At 39.5% G+C, this 23,931-nt stretch overlaps 1 protein-coding gene across 1 annotated transcript in view; it reads left to right on the top strand.

The window, feature by feature from the left end:
- The first annotated feature begins 9,054 nt into the window (after positions 1-9,054).
- Positions 9,055-23,931, top strand: part of ghrhra (growth hormone releasing hormone receptor a) — a 49,414-nt gene continuing 34,537 nt past the window's right edge. The window contains exons 1-3 of the mRNA XM_017707364.2: positions 9,055-9,243; positions 13,660-13,768; positions 23,072-23,179. Coding sequence (XP_017562853.2) covers positions 9,112-9,243; positions 13,660-13,768; positions 23,072-23,179 — 349 coding nt within the window. The 5' untranslated portion in view covers positions 9,055-9,111. The remainder of the gene's footprint in view (positions 9,244-13,659; positions 13,769-23,071; positions 23,180-23,931) is intronic.

Here is a 23,931-nt window from a genome sequence, read left to right as displayed (position 1 = left end):
CATAAGAATACGATTTTGTTTAAAAGCCAGCTTAGCAGAGGTGTAATATAAGATACATTGGTACAATAAAATAGTTCCTTGTTGGGATTCAAATACTACTAGTTTAAGAGTTTAGATATTCGTATTGAGAAAATGGTTCAAATGCCCATCTCTAGTAGTATCCCTGACCTCTGACAGTAAAACAGTCATTGATAGAAGTAATTTAGTTATTTCTAACGGCTCAAGTCAACTGAGAAGCAGGACTGTCCTGTTAAGCAAGCAATTCCCATAAGGCCCCCCCAGGATGTATGGAGCTTCTTGGCAGTGTTTTGTAGAAGAACTTTTCATTCTTTCCATCTCAAGGACTTTCGTTGTGGTTGGTTCTAAGTACCCAGAGCCAGCATTAGTTATGAGGCCACTGCGTATCTGCTCATCTTCACAGGGAGACCCCTCAGCATCTGAGCGCGCTAACTTCTGACGGGCTAAACTAGCTCTTATACATTATTGATCTCAGCTTTAGCAATCTCATTAGACTGCTCTAATGAACGAGTGCACTTCTGGGCTAAAGGAGTTGGATTTGACCCCACATTTTACTTCTTTCTCTGACACATTTATTCATAAAGACAACAATGCTCATTATTTATCCCGTGTGGTGGCATGAGGGAATTGAGTAGGGGCTTGTTTTTGTGATTTGAACCAAAATGAAATTATATAGGACACCTTTCAAAATCACAAATGACCTCTCATTAAGAGTTTGCATCCGCTTGCACTGTTTCTCACTGCATTCTGCTATGCCAGATCTCTCTGCTTGCTGGTGGTGGGCGTGTCCATGACATGGAAATGAAGGAGCCATACTGAACAAATCTGGGGCAGTAACAATCTGAGACGCTGTTTGCTGTTGCATAGAGGCTTACAGTAAGACCAAAATAAAGACTTAGGCTTTTTACACACACAATCTAAATCGCTTCTCCTTCAGGGTCGGATGCTGAAGACTATCCCAAATAACCTGGTCGTTTCCCCAGTCCATCACAAATCAGACACATACAACAACACACACACCTACGGGCAATTCAGTGTGTCCAATTGACCCGATTGCACCTCTTTGGGCCCAGAGGAAACCCATGCAAACACAGGGAGAACATGCAGACTCCACAGAGTCAGGACCCTGATCACCTAGCTGGGGAATGGAACCCAGGGCCTAGTGGCTGTAAGGTGACAGCACTACCCACTGTACACCATGCTGCCTTACACGTTTTATGCTTTTACAGTTTTCAGAAAGCATCAGTTGTCCACATTGGTCTTTGCTCAAGGTGACCAGCAAGCTAGCTAACTTAGCAAGTAACCTACATAAACTACACACAAATCATCTCGTGCCTACAAATCTTCACTGTCATCTCTTCCACACAAAAGCAGTTATTTTCATTATTATGGCCGCATCACAGCACATGTTCACTTGCAACTTTGCATCCTTTTCCTTTTAATAGAGAATTCTGACACATTATGTGGTGTATGATGGGTTGTGGTGAAAGTCAACAGCAACTCTTCTCCTCTTCTTTTTTTTTTTTTTTTTTCTTCTCCTCTTCTTTGAATACATGACAGCTTTACATAATGAAGAAACATCTGTTTTCATACAGAACTGTTGACAGCAAAAATTTGAAGGGAAGATATTTGTTTGCATGTAGTTAAAATGGTTTACCAAGTGCAAGTGTAATTTATATCGAGCAGGAAGGCATAGTTTAAATCATTCTAGCTTGTGAGTCTCATTTTAGTCTCATTGTAAGCCTCTGTGTGATGGCAAACAGCATGTCAGATTGTTTACTGCCCCAGACATGCTCAATACGCTTCATTCATTTCCATAACAATGTATGAACGACCACCAGCTGTGAGCAGAGAGATCCTGCACGGTAGAATGTGTCAAGAAAAGGTGCATGTGGAAGAGCAGCATCATGCACAGTGCAATGAAGCAGAGCTCACCTCATTAAAATGAATAGGATGTGGCAGGTGAGGTTACAAGTAGACGTGTACTGTAAAGGCTTAAAACACTCTGAGAGGGAAAAAAAAGCTTATTTCTGGAATTTTGCCCAAATTCATTCCAAAGCTTCCTTAAATTTGCTCTGGAGCTTTGAGGCTAATGTGACTAACAGGTAACAGGATCTTATTCCCCCACCAATTAGCAAACATTCAGGCCCTTCTAGGCTTTCAGAGAAGGTTTTATGATTTCTGTGCAGTCTGTGATGTTTAATTCATTTTTGATCAATATAATCATCATATTGTATTTCAACTCTGCAAGCATTGTAGTAATACTCTTATTTCTCTGTTAAATATTAGTTGTAAATAAAAGAGTTAAATTCTTGCAATGGAAAACTGTCATCTCATTGGCATCTAGTTAGATACAGTCAAGACAGCTTTCCAATTTGTTAGGACTTCAGGAACTGAACAGAGGGCCTAATGTATCAGATTAGCTACTAACGTAAGAGGAATCAACCAACAATGACTTCCAATGGGTGGGACCAATTTTGTGAGAAAAAGGTCATTCTACACTAATAAAAAAGACGGTTCTTCAAGGGTTCTTTAGGAAAAAAATGGTTCCATGTAATACCATATACACTCAAGGATCCCTTTGCATTATTAAGCCATTTTATTTAGTAAGGAACAGCATAAACATTTATTTAAGTGTGTAGACCTTCTGGAAGTTCTGTGTGCATCACTGAATGTGAGTATAGCTGGCAGTGTGCTTCAAATGAAGAAAGAACTAATTGAAATTGAACTAATGCACTGTTGTAAATGTACTTAAACAGAACTGGTACATAAGCTGTTTTTGTGTGGTGGAGTTCTGTTCAGCAAGTAGCACATACTACACCACAGTCTTAAACCACTGTGTCATTGTTGCCAGTAGGATGAAATTTTGCTTGTTTTCTTCTGAAGTGTACTGCCGTTTATGAGTGGCAGCCTGACCGTTGCTTTTCAGCAAGTTGATTAATATGGAAAACAGCTACAGTTCTGTGCCCGGACTCTTTACTGAAAGAGACACTGTAAATCTGCTACATACAAGGTAAAATACGTATATGGTAATGTCCATAAAAAGCTTAAAATAAAATACAAAATGTCTTTTACAAGTCTTAAATATCTCTGTTTAAATAAGCACTATTTAAGGTTTTTTGCTGTTGTTAAAACTGAAAGAACTGTTACTGAGCATTATTGAAAAACCCTGTTTATGTATCGTGTGCCTGCGCTGCTACAAGTCGACCTGTAAAGCCTGAAATAATTCAAAAGTCCGGTGTCAGGATGGATTTTGCACAACTTTTTCAGACCACTTTGTACAACTTTACATGTTAACGTCACACGCACAGACTCATAAAGAAGGATTGGCTTGATGTTTAGGTCTCAAATGCGAATTACACTGATTAAGATACGATGACAGTAATAGATATTTCACTCATAACCTCAGAAGAAACGTCCTGCACCAAGTTTGAACAAGTTCTCTTCGAATAGCCTTTCATCTCACTCACAATCGTCTGATTTATTTGTCCTTAGGGGTCCAAAGAATAACTGATGACACGAAACGTTCCTTTGTACTTTGTGTGCAATTACACATTTCTACCAAAGAGGTCTCTGAATCCCCAAGGCTACATAGTGCTGCTTTAATCTAGAACAGCCAGAAAGTGTTTATATGAATCTCTTTTAGCACAGTGCTAACATATTACTAGAATCCCATAAGAGCGCTTTTGACATTTATGGACCGAACTGAAGGCCTAGCTCTAATACTCACGGTTCTCCACTGACAATTAAAACTGCATGCATAAGGCCTGAAACATACTTTATGCAAAGACACATATCCAAATGTCAGCGCTTGGCCAAACGCACTGCAAACTCTCTTTCCTTCTGTACAAACTCACCACGTGTTCTTATGTTGCTGTGGTGGTTGAAACACTACTCGGTGCTGAAGGGGGTGCTGAAGAGTGCAAATCAGAGAGGGATCTACTGTTATTCCAGCAGCCTCAACGGCTAAACGTGGACAGTAAAGGAGAGTGAGCTGCTTTACCTCTTCTCTTGGACTGGAAATTCAGTAATTAATCATATTTTCATGCCATCTTTGCGTGAGACTCAATTGCTCGTCTGCTATGGCACGCTGGCGGTACACAACCAAGGTCAGGCTTGGCTGTCGTTCTAGCGCCCCTTGCTGTAATGCTCAGAATGCAGCTAGCGCTTGCATTGCATTATAAAATGCGTTGTGACACATTTTAGAACACAACCACGTGTGCTTCCCCATCTGCCTAGCTTGAAGCATCTGCATTCGCATCCTTGCGTGAAGTATGTTTCGGGTCTAAATCATCACACATTTACCTTCTACTCCACATAGCTAAGAACAGTAGTAGCCATCCTGAAGCCAAGCCTAATTGCTCCGACTTGCAGTCTGTTGGAGGTGTATTCTGAAGGATTACATGTAAATCTGTTTTTTTTTTTTTCAGGTTTGGCTCCTGGTAGGCTGCTATTAGATTTCATTCCAGGAACATCATTACTCACCACTGCAAAAGCTTGTAAAGATCAAAGTAAAGTGGAGATATGGGTGCTCCCAGTGGTGGACTTATCTTGGTACTGCAAAGCTTTTGTCACGAACATCAAAGCCTCCCTCAGCCTTCAGTATCATTACAATGTTAAAGCCATTAAACATGACTTTGAGTCCAGTTCAGCCGACTGTAATGCGTTCTCCACGGCTGCTACACCAGGAAAATGTAAGGCCTACCTTGTGATGTTTGAGGTGTTCTTGGTTTTCCGATCTGAGGTCAGTAATGCGGTTTTCTCTTACAATAAAGGGTAAGGCTAGGATTCTGATAAGTGGAGCTGGCTCTATAGTTAACAAAAAAAATATTTGTGTGATTATCCCATGTACTTTTACATCTTGCTATATTTTCTATGTTTTAAGCCTACCTTAAATTGGCCCTGTGCAAAGAAATTAAGTTCAACTGAATTCTCTGAGTTAGCCTGACAAAAAGAAAGTGCAATAAGCAGTTTTTCTATCATTACCATGACATGTATTTCTGCATAAAACACATGGTTAGGGGCTGTGAGGTCAGAATGGCACAAATGACCTCACACATGTAGTGTCAAAGTGATGTAATTACATTGACTGGAATATAACATTACAAGAGCAACAAGCACTTCCCTGTGCTGGGCTTAAATCCTGCTCACTCACATAGAGAATGAGTGACTTAACCACTCAGGTACACACAAAGCACTCATGCACAGCTCAACAGTACCCTAGCCTGTAAAAATGCTTAAAATGCTGTGACTACTTTCATGATGTAGTTATAAATGCATGGACTGTATGATAAAATGTAGAAATCAATGAGGGCTACTGTGACAACAAATCTGCATCGTCAAAAGGAGCTTTTTTTGCTCATTTTGTATTTTTTCACGATTTCAAAACTTGGACTTTACATTGTGTTAAAATGTCATGATAAATGGACCAATAGAAGCCATCCAAAGTGATGTCCAATATGGTCTTGACCTAATAACTTCCATTAAAAGTTAAGAATGTTTTTCTTTCACTTGTAAAGTTACCATTTTCCGACAGCGACGTTATATTTATTCATTTCTGTAGCGCTATATTTAAAATAAATAATACATACATTGCAACTGCAAACACAAACAGAAAGAGCTTTTCAGGGAACCCTCACTCTTTTTAGACTTAAGACTTGGCTTGGCTTTTCAGACAGAAGCTCCTCATGGAACTCACTTTTGCAGGGTACAAATTCTCCATTAGCAGTCAAAGATTTCAATGCTTCATAAGAGCAGTGCTTCACATCTGTCACGTTCTCTCTGGTAGGCTATACAGTACACAAAAATGTGCTTGCACGTCTGATGTCAGGAGTTATTAGAATTCCATCATTTTTATTTTGTAATTTTGTGGGTTTTTTTGCTATTGGCTTAAAAGAGGTTACATTCATCTTTACACACCTTCTGGAGTTGCGGGGGGGTGCTGGAGCCTATCCGTTCGCACCAGTCAGATTCAATTTAATACTAATTGATCGCTTCTCATATTCTCACTGTGATATAATTTTGCACTTCATGTCCAAGTTGTACAGTCCTACCTTAAAGGGCCCATATCACAAAAATATCCTCAGTGTTTTTTTAAGAAAGAGCTTGATGTAGAATATAAACACTGTTACGGTTTCAAAAGAAGTGTTCACACCCAAATCCATACAGCCCATAAATGGAAACTAAGCTACAAAAACAGCCCCTGTTTATTTCATTATTCTTGTGATGTCATGAAATGAACAGCAATGCGTTTACATATACCCACTTATTCAGCCTACAGCAGATTATAAGTATATAAGAATAAGTTACCTATATTTGCTGCATTTTACTCTTACAGCAACACTAGATGCTGGAATATCAGTTCTGGATCACAAACGCCACTCCGGCTCATTCTAAAGGTATTGGACGGAGCTCCATCACTCGAGAGAAGACAGTTCCATTGCTTAGTCCAATGCAGGGGGCTTTATACCCCTCTGTCCAGAACTTAGCATTGGCCTTGGAGATCTTAAGCTACTCCAGAGCCTCCAATTCTGTTGGTAATGCCTTACTATGGAGATTATATTAACTATTGGCTGCATCATTTTATTTATTTGCTTAATTAACATACTTCCATATGTAAAGATATGCAATAGAAGATTAAAATTAGATCCCTACAGGCACACACTTCTCTAAATTGTGAGAGTGGCTTTTAATCCACATAGGGTTTGCCCAAAGGGTTCCAATACCCTCACGAGTCAGCCACAGCTCTATTGATTTGTTAAGTGTTCAGTGACTGAAGAAAAGAGGGGTGCCACAGTGAGATATTGACTTTACTTTCCTTTTTAAGCATATCTAGAGTTCCACCAAACAGCTCCTTATAACCAAACCAGTCTCTAAATGGCCAAATGAGTCAAATCTTTTTAGTGTTTAGTAATATTGTATTGATTTTGGCATTGTGCAAGCAGCACAAATGCGGTAAACTCTAGCAACATAATGAATAATATATATAAAGGGTGAGAAACAATCTGTTGAATTAAGGTAATAATAAGTAGTTTGTCCTCCTTTGCTGCCACAAAAGCCTCTGCTCTTCTAGCAGCACTAGGTGCTGGAACACTAGTTCTGGATCACAAATGCCGCTCCAGCTCAGTCCAAAGGGATCGGATGGAGCACCATCACTCCAGAGCCCACTGCTCAGACCAATGCAAAGGAACCTACCGTCACCCTCTGATGCTTGGCATTGGAACTGGTGATCTTTGGCTCATATGTGGCCTCTCCAGAGCATCCCATTCTATCAGTAATGCTTTTCTATGGAGATTATGTAAGCTATGTGCACTGCTGAACACCTATGTCAGCAATGGGTGCATCTTAAAAGGGGAATGCCACCATTTTTTCCACATAATTCAGAGGTTGATATGTATACGAAGTCAATCACAGTGGTTTGATGTGAAATGCTCTATTAAATAGAAACTTACTGACTTAGATGTCTTTACAATGGTGGTGAGAGGAACCAGGGGTTGCAATGTCTACAATACAAATAGAGCCATTTTATTTACTATCCAAAATGGTACAACATGCTACAACCACTGTCCATTTTATCAGCTCCGCTCACAATACAGGTGCATTTTATAGTTCTACAGTTCTATAGAAGTTCTACAGTCCTATACAATTTTATACTTCTCCATCTGTTCCACTGCATACATTGTAGCCCCATTTTACCCAGTTCCTCAGTGGTCTGGAACCCTATGGGACCATCACAGGGCTGGTATTATTTGGGTGGTGGATCATTCCCACTACTACGAGTGGATCAGGAGTTTTTAAACTCTGTCCACGTACTGTCCACTCTATTAGACACACCTGTTTTATTGGTCCATCTTGTAAATGCAGAGACAGTAGCTCATCTGTTGCTGCACATTTTGTGTTGGTCATCCTCTAAACCTTCATCAGTGGTCACAGGACTCTGCCCACCAGCTACTATTAGCTGGATATCATCACTGACAGTGAGGTGTTTAAAACTCCCAACAGCACTGCTGCATCTGATCCACTCAGACAGGCACAACACAGACTAACACTCCACCACATCAGTGTCAGTATCACCACAGTGCTGAAATGATCCACCACCTAAATAATACCTGCTCTATGGGTGTCCTGACCTTTGAAGAACAGGGTAAAGATAGGAGACAAAGTATGCGTAGACACAGATGGACTGTATTTGTTGAACTACGAAGCGCTCTTAATGCTAAGTGGAGCAGACAAAGTGGACCGAGCGCAGAAACTAGGAGGTGGTTTCAATGCTATGGCTGATGGGATACATCTGGATATCCATCCGTCCATCCATCCATTTTCTAAGCTACTTCTCCCTCAGGGTCACGGGGGGTGCTGGAGCCTATCCCAGTGGTCATCGGGCGGAAGGCAGGATACACCCTGGACAGGTCGCCAGTCCATCACAGGGCAGACAGACAGACACAGACAGTCACTCACACACTCACACCCAGGGGCAATTTAGCATGTCCAATTGGCCTGATATCCAGAAAACATCTGGATATCAAATCAAGTAAATTCAATGCACTGCTTTAAAAGAATTTCACCCACTTTCATGCTTGACAGGCAGACACAAACACTCAAATGTAAACAGGAACAGGCTGTAACTGCCTGTGATGACACTGTTTAGCAGTTTACCACAAGCAGTTACTCTCCACACCGATTTGCTTTAGGATAATAACAACAAAACCTGTCGCACTGTCCCCGTATGACCACAGACAAACGGGCTGGCCACGAACCTTCGTGTTCGCCAGCACCTCGCTCGAATATTCCGCTCCACCTTAAATAGTGCAGCAGTACCGTTCTGGTGCCTAGAGGACTATGGAACGCCCGCGCCATTTAAGGTGGAGCGGACAATTGGGATGAGAAGCTGGCGAAAAAGAGGCTAACTTGGCTAACATCGCCTGTATACGCCTGCACGCAGACGCGTCCGAGCCCCCACACGCGCGCGCGAGCCGCATCATCACCGCTGTGACACTCTTCAGCTTTGAGTTGGGATTCGCTCGTGAAGATGCTCCGAGGGTCCGCGTGCGCAAAGCCGTCCGCGCGAGCGTCCGCGCTCCTCGTTCTGGCTGGATGTGCCGCCTCAGACAGCGCGGCGCGCGCTCAGAGCAGATTTCACCACACAGCGGAGTTTTATTCGGTCTGAGGGCTCCGGGGAACATGGACGCGCTTTGTCTCTGGATATTTGCTACTTTTTGGAGAGCTGTAAGTTCCTTCTGTAACTTTTGCTTTATTAAAAACGCTTAACGCAAATCTTTCATCTATACGCGCATAGATTGTGTATCTGAGATTAGCTGCAGTTGTCAAGTTTGCACATAAACGAATAGACGACTACCTTTTTGCGCATTGTTTAACTAATAGAAGCAGGTTTTTGATTTGAATTTGCATTTTGAACTGAGAGAACACTTTGTAATATTAGGCTCATAAGATAGGGGGTATATATATATATATATATATATATATAGGCACGTTGGCCTTTATGTGTATACACACACACACACACACACACACACACACACACACACACACACACACACACACACACACACACACACACACACACACACACACACATTCCACTAAATCAGATACACACAATAACTAACCTACCCACAGTGAAAGGTATATAGTATACATAGTATACAGTATAACTTTAAAGCAGAAGGAAAAAAAACATCTTTTATCTTTAATGTAAGTCAATGAAAGTAGACTTTTCTTAGTTCACCCATCATGAAATTTATATAATATAAAAGGGCAAGAGACATGAAAAACAACAAATGCAAGGTTTTCTTTCAACGTAAGTAATATATATATATTGCTGTTGTTGGAACAAATCCTTGTATCTCCATTTTTTTTTTTGATTTTCAGTTTTTAACATAATTTGAAAATGCATGTCGTCCTTTATATGCTGCATAAATTTTATGAAGGATGGACCAAAATAAATGGCCAAAAATGACTTGATAAAAAGTCTGATTCCATTGACTTACATTGAAAGTAATGTAGGTTTTTTCCATCTCCTGTAAAGTTACCATTTTGGAGGTATGAGGTTTTCTTCCGACAACAGCGATATATATATATATATATATATATATATATATATATATATATATATATATATATGTGTGTGTGTGTGTGTGTGTGTGTGTGTGTGTGTGTGTGTGTGTCGCTGTTGTAGAAACGGAATGTTGTATAAACCTTTAAACCTTTTTTTTAACTGAAAGAAACGTCATTTTGAGATTTTGTTGTCACATCATACTTATATGCGCTTTTCTACATGTAGGTTAGATTAAAGGCACTGTATTTGCTTTGCAGTGTAAGTTTTGGTTCCATTAAATGTGTTATTTATGCTTAAGAATAATACTTGACTCTGTTTATCCAAATAGTTGAATATGAAAGTTACTTGAAAACGTTACTGTAACAGCTGCAGGCTTACTGTATGTAGGCTGGCTTAAAGCCATTGTAGTGTCATTTTTGTTAACATTAAATGTGACTCATTTGTTCATTATTCAATATCTTCCTTGTCAGGAACAACTACTATAACCTGTCATGAGTAATAATCAGAAATATTTTGCTGCATTATTTACAAGTTAATATCCTTGATCAAACCACAAACGCTGTAAAATATTGTTCTATGTGTCACTGAATGCCAAAAGCTGGATTCGTAGCTTGGCCTGTGAACTTCCAGACATGACCTATGCCTTTGGTTTAGTGATAGACAGTTAAGTAACACAGTTAAGTACTGCTGCTGCCTCTTTGTTGTCAGTGACTACAGCTTGAAATGAAATATCACCCCTGTTTCATCAATTAATTATGGTGCCAATATCTATATTTTATCTGTGGTGACCTTTTTGGTTGATTTGATCTGCACATGATGAATGGCTGCTGTTTGATGATATTCACATTTCCCTGCTCCAGATATTTTGATGGATTGGATGAATTGAACTGTATTCTTTCTTAATCAGCATCTAGAGAACGACACCCTTGGAACCACCCCTCCCTTTCCTTTTATATTGCTACAGCCTGCTAGTAAATCATGCATAGAATCCAATCACTTGTCTCACTTGAGTCTCTGAAATTTAACACAGTTTAACTGAAATGTATTTATGCAGTGCTTTTTCACAACAGACATATGGGTTGAGACCTCCTAAGCTCAGGGAGACAAGTGTCAGGAAAAGCTCCCCAGTAGCATGACGAAGAAACACGGAGAAGAACCAAGACTCAAAAGGGAAAAACTTCCTAAGAGGATGAGGAAGAACCAGAGTGGGATCAAGACTCACAAGGATAAAACACCCAAAGAAGAGGAAAAACCATTGAGGGGAACCACGACTCAAAAATAAGACTCTATAAGAGCACAACGAAGAAGCACTGAGAGGACTCAAAAGAAAAGGCTCCCTCAGAGCAGAGGTGGATTTAGTGATCCTGGGTCTCTATGCAAAGAGAGGAATGAAGCCCCCTGGATGCACATTTATGCTGTCAGTGGATAGAGATACTTAGACAGCTAGCTAAGTAGACCTAGCAGATATAATTTAGCAGATAAAACTGATCTGCCCAACATAATAGCACAGCACGGAAGCTCTCCGATTTTAGCTGAAGTCTTGAGCGACTTTTTTTCTGATAGATCTGTGGTTTGTTTGCAGTTTGACTTGGCCTTGTATTTGATGTTTCTCCTCTCCAAAATGTAGATCAGGGTGGACCTCCTGAAGGCTTTGCAATTCTAAATTTGAACACTCATTTGCTGTTATTTCTGTGTTTCTCTGCTGCATTTGGATAACTTTTATTTGAACTTCCATCTCAACACTCAGAAAATCACAGTGAAGCACACACACACACACACACACACACACACACACACACACACACACACACACACACACACACACACACACACATTGTCTGAGCCGCTTATCCCTCTGGACCGCAGGGGGAGCTGGAGCCTTTCCCAGCAGTCATTGAATGGAAGGCTCAGCAAAGAACCTCCTCTCCAAAATATAGATCAATGTGCTTCATGCCAGTCTGTCTTCACATAGTTGTGTCATGTAACAACATGGATTAGACAATTATAACTGAGTTATAATTGACACTGACAGCTGGAAATAGCAACAATTTTTATAATGTGTTCATATATTTTAGAACAAATTATTACACATCAACACATACAGTATATCTAATTTGTATTTGGCTCATGGGGGCCCTAGGTGACTGTACATCTTTGCCTAGTGTAGGGTCGGCAACACACGGCTCCAGAGCTGCATATAGTTCTTTTACTGCCCTGTTGTAGGTCCACAGGACAATTTGATTTTAAAACTAAAACTTTGCTTATCTAACAGTTTTAGCAATAAATAGTCTTAAATGCCCGCAACCCTGAGGGAGAAGTGGCTTAGAAAATGCATGGATGGATAGTCTTAAATGCTGGAGTTAATATATAACTGCTAAATCACCCTTTAACCCTGAAGGTTATGGCTGGTCACCATAGCAGCACAGATAACAATCTTGCCTAGCTAGTAGCTAGGCAAAGCGAAAGATTTAAGATGAACATCGATAATTTGCAGATGAATGTACATATTTGCATTTATAATCACTCCAGCTGGCTTCCTGATACGTTTAATCTGCAATGAGAAACTGCCAAACACTAAAAAGCCACCAGCTTCTTGTTTGAATTTTCCCATTCCACCTTAAATGGTGCAGTAAGTATCTTCTGTCACCTCAGGCATCCTTTAAGGCAGAATGGGAGAGCAAGATGCTGTCAAATGAGGAGCTAACTTCAGCCTCTTAAATAATCGAACATTAAAAGACATTTTACAAGAAACTACTCCACTTTGAGGAAAAGCATCCTGATGGAGATGTGAGAAAAGCTGAGCTAAAGCTTAAAGCAGAGCAAAGTAAGTCTGCAGTTTCTGCATTTTTTAGCCTATACTAGTATATTAGCACATACTGAGACATATTTACAGCCAAGATGAGGAAGAACCGCTGAGAGGAACCAAGACTTGAAAGAAAGAACTCCTTAAGAGCATGAAGAAGAAACAGAAAGGAACCAAGACGCAAAAAGAGAAACTCCCTAAGAACATGAGGAACAACCAAGAAAAGGACAAAGACCGAAAAGAAAGAACTCTTTAATAGCACAAGAAAGGAACCATGACTCCAAAGGAAAAACTCTCTAAGAGCATAAGGTGGAAACACTGAAAGGAACCTAGACTCAAAAGAAAAAACCTTATCTAACACTAACCTGAACATCTGATCCAGCCAACCAGGGTCTTCTGAAAAAGTTAATTAGCTGGAGCAGGTGCGGCAGATTGTGGTGAGAACTGGACTCTGCAGGAAGGCAGTTCTCCAGGGTCAGGATTAGGGACCACTGCTCTATTCCAGTAAGGTTAGTTTTGGAACTGAATGTCCAAACCAAGAACTATTTTTAACTTTTATTGTTAAGAGTGACGAAATATGATTAACCATTATAAGGAGGCATTCAGATCAGACAGAGGAGCAATCCATGCAATAAGACATTGATTAATATGAGAAGTCCAGCAAAGGTTATCAGAATCTGACCACCTTTCAGTCAACCGTAGCTCACAGACTTCAGTAGGTCTGTTTCTGTCTTGATTTGATCTTTTGATTGTGCCTTTATAGATGCAGGCCATCCACCCGGACTGTGCCATTATATCCCAGCACATGAGGGCCCAGGAGCTCTGCAATCAGACCAGGTGGAGAGAGAACAGGAACCAGACTGAACCACAAGGTACGCACACCACCTTCTCACTTCACTGCAGATACAATCTCAATCAGCCCTGTGTCTCTAGTACTGTTTGTGCCTAGAACTACATTTTTAGATATAAAATATTAAACATTCATCTTAGTTAAATCCCTGTAGAGAACTCTGTTAATGTAGCATGTTCTTGTCTTCTTGGAAGTGTGGTGTAGAACTGGGCTTGGATCTGCCATGACAGTGAATCTCATCCACCCATCAACTATAGAGATCAAAGTTATAGTTATAGTTTTGTCATGATTATGATTCCAAGAACTGGTTTTTGAGATTATGAGACAGTAATTTGGAGTTGTACAGTTAGTTGAAGTTACATATTTACTGGGAATTGTCCTTTAAACAAAACAAATGTAGTAGATATAGGCCAACACAGTACCACCTTTTATTTCAGAGACTGATACCAATACTGAAAGCTTTAAAGAGATATATTTAACTCTGTTTTTAAGTTTTAACATAATTCCATGTGCTTGCTGAAAGACAACTGTTAATTGAATCTCCATATTGCTGTTGCCAGAAGTTTTTGATGTAATTTGAAAATGCTTGTTGCCCTTTACATTGTGTGTAGATTTCATGATGAATGGACCAAAGGAAATGGACCAAAATAAGTCTGGTTCCTGACTTTAAAATTACATTAAAAGTAAAGTAATTTTTTTTCCTTCTCCTGTAAAATTATGATTTTGGAGATACACGGTTTTCTTCCGACAACAGCAATATAATGTGTTTTACTCTATAATTTACTCAAGAACAGCTCATTTTGTGCTGATTTCAAATGCTAATAACCACTCCTCTCATTGCTTATCACAGTAGAAAGGATGGGGTTAGGGATGTGGTCAGTGTGCTGTGTTGGACAGCTCATCCATGGCTAAGCGCTATATTGAGACCGTATGTGTTTCACTGCTTAAACTTGTTTGTGCTGAAAGAAAAATACAGTCACAAAGTCAAGAGCATGTGCCAGCCAACATACATCAAAATTCAATGCAGAAAATTTTTGTTTACTAGTTTGTTACCATTAAGATGCAAATTTCCTCTAGCGCTAATGGGGTTTTCAATGTTGTGTTAGTATCATGCTAATGGAGGTGATATTTATAGCAACTCTCTAGATAAAACACAGACATCTGAAGCTAATAACCGTCATTCAGGTGACATATTCTGTCTCTGAGTATCACAGGAGACTGTTAGCTTAGCTAAGTGTTACTCTAGTGCAGACAGAATCAAAATTTAATTAGGCCACAGAAACCATCAATATGGCATCAACAAGAAACAGCCCACTGAATCAGTGCTTTTATGCCTCATTCACCAATATCTTAAGTTCTTTCTTATATGTGTTCTTGAGAAAGATCTTAAGAGAAAGTCTGTGTCAGATTCATGATGTCAGAATTTTTTTCAACTTTGTGCTTTTGAGTGTGCATAGATTCAGTTCTTATTTAAAAATAAATACCAAATAAGAAAACATTGGGGAATGTCAGAATCTTTGTGAAATAAAAGTTAACAAATGTCACTAAGCTCTCATTATTTTTTAACAGTTCTTTCTCAGGATGCGATACAGTTTTTCTTAGTTTGGCCTTATTTGTCCTGGTCATTGTACATTTCCAAAAGAGCAATGTCCTGAAAAGAAGATGCGCAGGGTTTTTTTTCAAAAATATTTTGGGTGCTGTAAGGCCTACCAAATTAATCCTTTTGGAAGAGTAGAAGACAATTCTGCAGAGTCACTTAATTAAGGGAAAGTCCACTGATCTTGTGTACAGATTTTCCCAAAATATTAGAGAGATCATCTTGAATATAGAACCAGAACGTGTCCATAATAGGACAAAAGGCCAGAATCATATGCGTACATGTGCCAAATACTGTTGAGTTACATAAATGTCAGTAAGGGTCTTGCCTATATTTAAATTTATACAGTCAAAAATGCAACTTTATTAAGCTGATCAGTCATTATTTCACAACAAAAACAGCTACTTGTTATTATTTCAAAGTCATCCCAAAACTAAAATTGACAACACCTGATAGAAAACCAAAAGTATCACCGTCAGATAAACAGCACTTAAAGTTTTCATCTTTGAGAGAGGAGAATATCAAGCTCCACTCTTGCTTTACATCTGAAAAATTATGGAGCAGTCATGGGCTGGAAGTCAGTGAACCAGCCCTGTGACCGGAAGGTTGCCAGTTTGGTCCCCTTGGCTGACAGTCCATGACTGAAGTGCCCTTGAGCAAGGCACCTAACCCCCAATTGCTCCGTGGACAGGGCTTCACTGCCTCCTAGCGTGTGTGTTCACTAGCGTGCATGTATGTGGGTGTCCCACTGCACGGATGGGTTAAATGCAGATGTCTAATTCCACAGTGTGCAAAAACAGTTGGCTAATGGTTCTGAATTGGATTTAAATCCGCAAGTATTGTCCATCCTTCCACTGTGAGAAGGCAACTCAGCACTATGAGTCTGAAAGGATGTGTTTGGAATTACTTGTATTGCGAAAAGCAGAAAATACAACCTACTTCTAAGACTGAACTTTGGAGGTGTGGAAAAATATCCCAGTAGATTTCTTTGAAAAACTGAAAGCCTCCTAAAAAGGATGAACGTTGTTCCAAAAGTGAAGTGTGGACAAAAACTGAATGACTCCTAGAATTTTAAGTTACTCAGTCACTATTTCACACCACAAAAATAGAGTTAAAACAGAAATATCACTTATGACAACAATATATAATTCTAATACTAAGTTAGCTATTTGTTTTTATTGTAAAGTTATTGCAAAACTAGAACTGAGATTTTTTCCTTGCTAGTTAATATCCCAGGCCATATGTCATTATTGTTAAAATGACAAAAAAATCCTGTTTTTCTGCCATTTGATTAAAATGTGAGGGCTTTTGTCTACCTCTAAAACAAGTTCTGAGCTTTGATTAGTTGTGCACCAGTAGGTGGAAAAAATAATATTAACCAATCATGTTTTACCACCACCCCACCACCTATCACCAAGACCCCAAGATCATGGTCATTTTCAATGGCCATTAAGTAAATGAGTGTGGTGTCTGACTTTTGCACAACACTGTTTATGTGCCATTGTAATAGATATGTCATCAAGCAAGGACTTTGCCCCAGTTCACTCTACCCAATTATGTACAGTTAGCTGTGATGAGAGCGTCTTACTCATGCTACTTTAATTGAACATGACAGGATGCTGCTTCTCAGGATGAAGTATGAATTAATTTTAACTGAGTTTTGTGTTCCCAGAGGTAAATATCAGCTTTCAGGTCATTGTTAAAGGAATGTTTTTTAATGCTAGAATACTAAAAGCAACTGCCCATTGACTTCTATTGTAAGTATCTTTTGCATCAAAAGGATTTTCAGTTCATTTCTAAGTAGAAGTACATGTAGAAATGATTGTTCGTTGTCATCAACTGCATGCTACAGATGGATATTAGCTTGCTGGATGTCAGCGTCTTCCTTTAAGCATCCAGGTTTAAATCCAAATGTACATACTGGAAGTTGAAGGTGACAGCAGACAGCATAAAGAACTTCAAATCTGTTTCCGACTACAACGAGACAAAGTACGCGTGACACAGTCAATTCCTCCAATCCTTTCTTTCTTTCATGGTTCCAGACAGAAAAGAGATTGCATTCGAATTTGCATTACATGATGGCATAAATGTCTGTGAAGGCACTCTGTTTGATGCTTGTCTTATTCAAAGGAATAAAGCAGAGTGAATGCTTTTCTGAGGTAAAAGGACAGGCAGCTTGAGAGGAGCCGGTGGGAAATTCTCCCACTGAAAGGGTCTTAACCGTCAGGCCTAATCTCCAAAGTGATTTACAGAGGCATTGTTAATCTGAAATGAGTTGCGGCTCACGCTGATTTCATCTCTCCCAGTAGACTGGCTGGATGAATTAAGGCGCTATGAATAGAAGTGAGTTAGTGGGCGTTGACGTCCGGAGCTAGAGACAGGAGGAATGCTCGCGACTGGGCTAATTGACCCATATGGAGGATGTTAATGGTGTTAGAGGAAGCAGGTAGAGACTCTGGGGGTGTTTTATTAGAACTAGGAGAAAAATGAGGTGTTACTCTGGAGACAGAGAATGTTTGCATATTTAATGTTTCTTGATTAGAACTGTAGAGCCGTGCTATACTCGAGTTGAAATTGCAGACAGTGCTACATAGTAATTCTTCTAAATATCATAAATCCAAATACAACCCCATTTTCAACGAAAACTTGGGATGTAAATAAAAACAAGAATGCAATGATATGCAAATCGTCATTATGATATTGAAAATAGTACAACATATCAAATGATGAAACTGAGAAATTTTTACTGTTTTTTGAAAAATACATGCCCATTTTTTAATTTGATGTCAGCAACACATTTTACAACAGCATGGCTCTGTACTAGAGTCCAGGGGCTAAACTTGCCTGTCTGCAGTCCACTGAAAACATTTGACGCATCATGAAATGAAAAATACGACAAAGGAAGCAAGAATGTGGAAACGTTTCACTCCAATCCCAACTTTTTTGAAATGTGTTACTGGCATCAAACTCAAAATTGGCTTTTTCTTCTCCCAAAAAATCATAAAATATCTCAGGTTTAATATTTGAATATGTTGTCTTTGTGCTATTCTCAATGAAATATAGGGTTTAAATGATTTGAATGCCATTCTGTTTTCCATTTTACAGTGTCCCAACTTTTTGGAAACATAGCTGTATATTGTGAAATCTTAATTGAAATTTTGGTCTCAAAGCCTGGTACAAATCTTGAATCTCACAAAGTGTTACCTTAGTCTGCTTTGTGGCTATATATGGGTGTAGCATCAATATTAACCTGAAAGACCTTGTGAAGGTGCCTTTAGCTTGGTGCCTTTTTTGCTTAGTAACTCAGCCATCTGTGTAGCTCATCATAACATGCCAATTGGTCTATCTAAAAACACTGCCAGAAAAATGTCTCCCTTAGGCAGACTTGACCCTGTTTTAACTGCAGGCTTTACAAATGACATGATTTCCCATCAGCAGGGACAGAGATGCACTTGTGCACTGCACATTGCCCACTGGCCACTAAAAGCACTCAATACACTGTAATGTGGAGGCTTGTTTTCAAAGCTCTGAACATTTTCTTATGTTTTCTTTATTAGGAAGGTCTATTCATGTGTCATATAGCATTTAAGGTACTTTTCTTGAAATATCAATTATTTTTGGGAAGTTTGGTAGTGTCATACAGCCTAAAACCCTAATTCAGCTTTAACCCTTAGGACCCTAGCACTATTAGGTGTGTTTTTTTCCACATTTTTGTCAGTTCCTTTTTAGTTGTTGTAACTAAAGTAATTATATGAGACAGCCACATGCTATATGTTGTTGTAGTTTTTTTTTCAGAAGACATGTGGCTTTTCAAATATGTGATCACCTGAGTTGTAAATGTCCACAGAAGTTTGATACTTTTATGAAACTGGACATGTTTTGATTTTACTAAGGACCTGTTTTTTTGTTTTTTTTTGTCTATATCAATTCAGAAAATCAATTCACAGCTTAGATGTCTATTAGAAATTTTTATAATAAAGTGAAGAGACATTTAAAAGTGGATAATACTGACTCATCTAATCGAATATTTGATTTGAAAAACCATGTAAATATTTTAGAAGCCCTAGAAGTAAATAGTGGAAATAAAGTGAAATGCCGAGTTTATGAGCTCAGAAATAGATTTTTTTCTTGAAGAATAAAACATAAACTTTGAAGAACAGTCTATTTTTACTGTTTTTCCACAATGGATTACTCACAGATGCTTCATCGGACCATGATGGCAGCACTATTTTTAGAAACAGTAGATTCCGCTTTTTCTAAGGATACACATAGTAAACTACTGCATTAAACCATTCCTTAGAAAGGTAAACTCCTCATAAAGCTGAGAAGACAAGGTGGTAAAATACCTACACTTTGGAAATCATGCATTATGTCTGCACCAAGCTCCTTAAATGAGCCCTTTGCGGTTAGGAGTGCGGTTTGAACCCATGTGGGCCTCTGCCCGTTGGATCTTAAGTCCAACTCGGTCATTCTGGTCAACAAGATGTCTTCTCTCATAGATCTTTTGATGCTTTTGCTCCATTTCCAAAACTGACCATCCAAAATAAACGAGGCGCCTCTAAATTTCCAATCTAGGTCGTCCTTAAGAAAACTTCAGGCTCAATGTCCTCAAAGCAGAAGCTTTTTTTTTGGATTTTCCCTTTAGGGGAAATAGCTTCCCTTAGCTTCTATCTATCTTTTATTCATTTATGTATATACTTCTGATCTGCTCACCAGCTACCTGCTGTATATCACATTACTCAGTGTATACCAATTAATAAACAGGAGCACACTGTCCTTCAAGCAAAAGCCCCAAAATAAGTGACCATCTGATGAATGTTCAGTGACATCACTAACTAATTGACATACGCTGAAGCCATGATCAGCCAATGTCAAGTTTATTTTGGTTCGTGTCCCAGTCTCTTGGGCCTTCAGGCGAGTGTATGAAATATTTTACACCAGACTGGACAAACAGGGGGAAGGAGCGACTGAAGCTTGGCCAGGACTGCTTTTCATAGACAACTGCACACAAAGTGGGTACATACAGAAATGTTTTCAATTATTTTCATTAAGACTGAAAAGGGAAGAAAACACTTCACCTATGGGATTTATATTGGGCTAGCAAAAAAAGAATCAATGTTCATAGCATCACTATCCTGTAACAAAGTGTTACAGATTCACCACAGCATTTTCAGATATGCAGAGTAGCTCTGGTTTCACAAGGTCCCACTGCACTTTCACAATGTGATTCTGTGCTATGTTTGGTGATTGAATGGCTATTTTAACGATAGGCAGACTCATTGATATCAGTATAGTTGACAAAGCCATAGAACAGGTTAACAGATCCAATGTGTATGGATGGTCACAAAACAAGTTTCTCTGAGGATGTCCCCCAAGGTTCCATTTTAGGTCCTGTATTATTTTCTATTATTATAACTAATATTGTGTACAACATGCGTACAGCTCAAGTGCATCTTTATACAGATTGTACAACAGTCTACTCAGTTGATGATGCTCTTGATGAGCTACACATTGTCTTTCAACAGGTGCGGCCTTACTGTATGGTCTAAAGTTGATTATAAATGCTGAGTCAAACTAAATTCATGATCCTTTCCAGAACTCATTCCTAGATCTCAGATTCTGTTAGCATTCATACCTTAAAGGGATATTGAGTGTCATCGTACAAGTACTTGAGTATTTGGATGGATGATAGGCTTTCTTTTTCTTGGCAAGGTCTCCTTTGAAAAGGAGATATTAATCTCAAGGGACTTCATAGTTAAATAAATAAAAAATAATTTATTATTTTTTAAAATTATACTTCACGGGCATGACAGATAATAAGGAAGGAAATTTCTTCACAGTGTCCGCAAAAATGACCATGGGGACTTGGGAGCACCGTAAGGGGGGGTGCAGGTGTTAGGACAATCATCATTAGTATAATATTTTATTTACGATGTACTACTTCTTCTTCTTCTTTCGGCTGCTCCCTTTAGGGGTCGCCACAGCGGATCATCTGCCTCCATCTTGCCTTGTCCACCTTCACTACATCCATAAACCTTCTCTGAGGTCTACCTCTTCTCCTTCTACCCGGCAGCTCCATCTCCAACATTCTTTGCCCAATATATCCACTATTCCTCCTCAACACATGTCCAAACCATCTCAACCTGGCCTCTCTGGCTTTATCTCCAAACTGTTCCACCTTCACTGTCCCTCTGATCTGCTCATTTCTAATCTCTTACGATGTACTACTAATGGTTTCTTTTTCTTTTCGTGTGACAAAAAGTTAATATCCAGAGAGCCTCTGAATCAGAATCAGAAACAGAATACTTTATTGATCCCAGAGGGAAATTGCAGAACCAGCCCTGTCTCCTTATCCCCATACCCCTACCAATGAGGCCTATCTCCCTATCCCCATACCCCTACCAATGAACCAGCACTGTCTCCCCATTCCCATACCCCTACCAATAACCCAGCGCTGTGTCCCCATCACCATACCCCTACTAATGATCCAGCCCTGCCTCCCCACATTTATACCAGCCTTACTCATGTCTGAAAAAGGAGGGAGCAGTATTGTACTGAATGACATGGCACCTTACAAACAATATTTGACAATAGCTTAGTGCTAGCTTGGGTATCAGCTGTAAGCAATAGCCTGAGGCTTCAAAATTAGGTAATGTTAGCATGCTCATCCCTCGATGTACTGAAAGTTGTAAAATAGACACTCACTACCCTAAAATTGCAAGTATGATGCCATATGTTTATATTTTTACTACAAAAAAAACAAAAAAAACAAACACAACACAACCAAGAGTTGTAAAACAATGGAAAAATGATTAGTGTTTGAATTCTTATCATTTAAAAGAATTTAATCATTCTTATGGACTCCCTGCTGCATAGTGTTATATTTTAAAGGCATAGCCTGTGCTGCTGTGATGGAGCCAATATGAAATCTTTTCACAGGGCCCAATATACCTGGCCACACACCTGTGGGGACTCATAACGAGGGCCCGTGAGACCTCCGTTTCAGAGGCAAGGTCAAGCAGTTAACTAGCTAGCTATAGGTTATGTATATAACATTAGTCCTGAGCATTCAAATATTGGACATGATATGTCTACTTATCATTTGATGAAAGCCTGAATTTTCTTAAAATTCATCCCACTAAAAAGTTTACCCACCATTCAGAGAGTGGCCAAGAAGAACAAAGTGGTCTGTTTTCCAGTGGGGCTCTTGTCCTTCAAAATCAAACATGTAGGGCTTAACTAGACTGATCCTGCCTGCTGTATTTATCAATTCTAGCATTGTTGGTAGTGTTTCTCACCAATGTCACTGGTGCCAGGTTGCTTACTTTGCCAGGGAGACGCCACTGTCAGTCTTTATGTGATCTGACATGCCCACACAGTTCTGAGCAAGCAGCAGCTCAGGAATATTTCTTGAATATAACACTGGTAAATACTTTTTCACCATATCTTTGCTTTTAAAACTAAATTTTAAACATTTAAAACCATGTTAGCAGAGGCTTTAATGGCAGAATAAAAATACATCTGTTTTGAGAGTGTGCAGAAAATACAGAATTATATCAGTTGGTTGGAAAAGGAAAAAATGAAAGAGATGATTGATAGAAGAATGAAAACATGAGCCGATGGATGGGGTGTGTACATGCCTGATTGTGTATTTGAAGCAATACTTCAGACTGAGTGTGTTCCAGTTTGTGTTGACTGAGCATACGCCCCCATTCTGGTGTTTTTCAGGCTGCAGGACGGAGTGGGATGAGATACGGTGCTGGCTCAGAGCAGATGTCGGTCAGGTGGTCAACGTGTCCTGCTCTGAAGTCTTTCAGCACTTCTCCAGCAAGCCAGGTCAGCTTTGTTGTTGATAATGCAGTGACCAATGATGAATTATCTGTAGTCATAATAAAAGTGTGGGGATGAGGCCAGACATGCCAACAAAGAATACATTGTTATTTTCTCTGAATTTAAGAGCTCTCACAAAAGAACACAAAGTGTATGGCTTGTAAAAGGAGCGATTTATTTTGAGCTTTTTTCTTCTGTCACATTCATTCGAATCAGACACTAAAACCTACTTTACTTTGGCACATCTTCAGGAAGCCCCCCCGGCAATTCAGAAGCATACTTAAGTGGGTCACAGACCTCTGTAAAATTTCATTTAGAAACATATTATCCTTTCCTTTGATGGTTGAAAATGGTTGTCTGCACATGTTCCTGCCTTCCAATGGTGGGACAGATACTCAGTCTCACTGTCTTGTTAACATAGTAAGAGGTACCGGCTTGAAAAACAGATTTTATGTGACCTAAATTGAAAAACTGGAGGTTGAAATTCCTGGAATCTACCAAAGGAAATGGGAAATGTGCATCAGGGTCGTGTGTCTCCAGGTGTGCCAATGGGTCTGATGTCAAGTGTAAAGGTCACAGCATTTTACAGGTCAGTGGTCTACAGAATGCTGTGAGTGTTTGTTCTATAGAACCCCAGAGGAGCTGAGAGAGAGTTAGCTAGCTCTAAAAATGTTGTGCAGACTTATCCTGCCCTCCTTTTTGCTGGCAGCAGTGGAAGCAGAAGCCGTCTTACCTAGAAGAGAATTGATTTATGGTTG

This window comes from Pygocentrus nattereri, chromosome 19, assembly GCF_015220715.1.
Source record: "Pygocentrus nattereri isolate fPygNat1 chromosome 19, fPygNat1.pri, whole genome shotgun sequence".
Lineage (NCBI taxonomy): Eukaryota > Metazoa > Chordata > Actinopteri > Characiformes > Serrasalmidae > Pygocentrus > Pygocentrus nattereri.
Note: the sequence above shows the minus strand (reverse complement) of the source record. Positions and strands in the feature narration are given on the sequence as shown.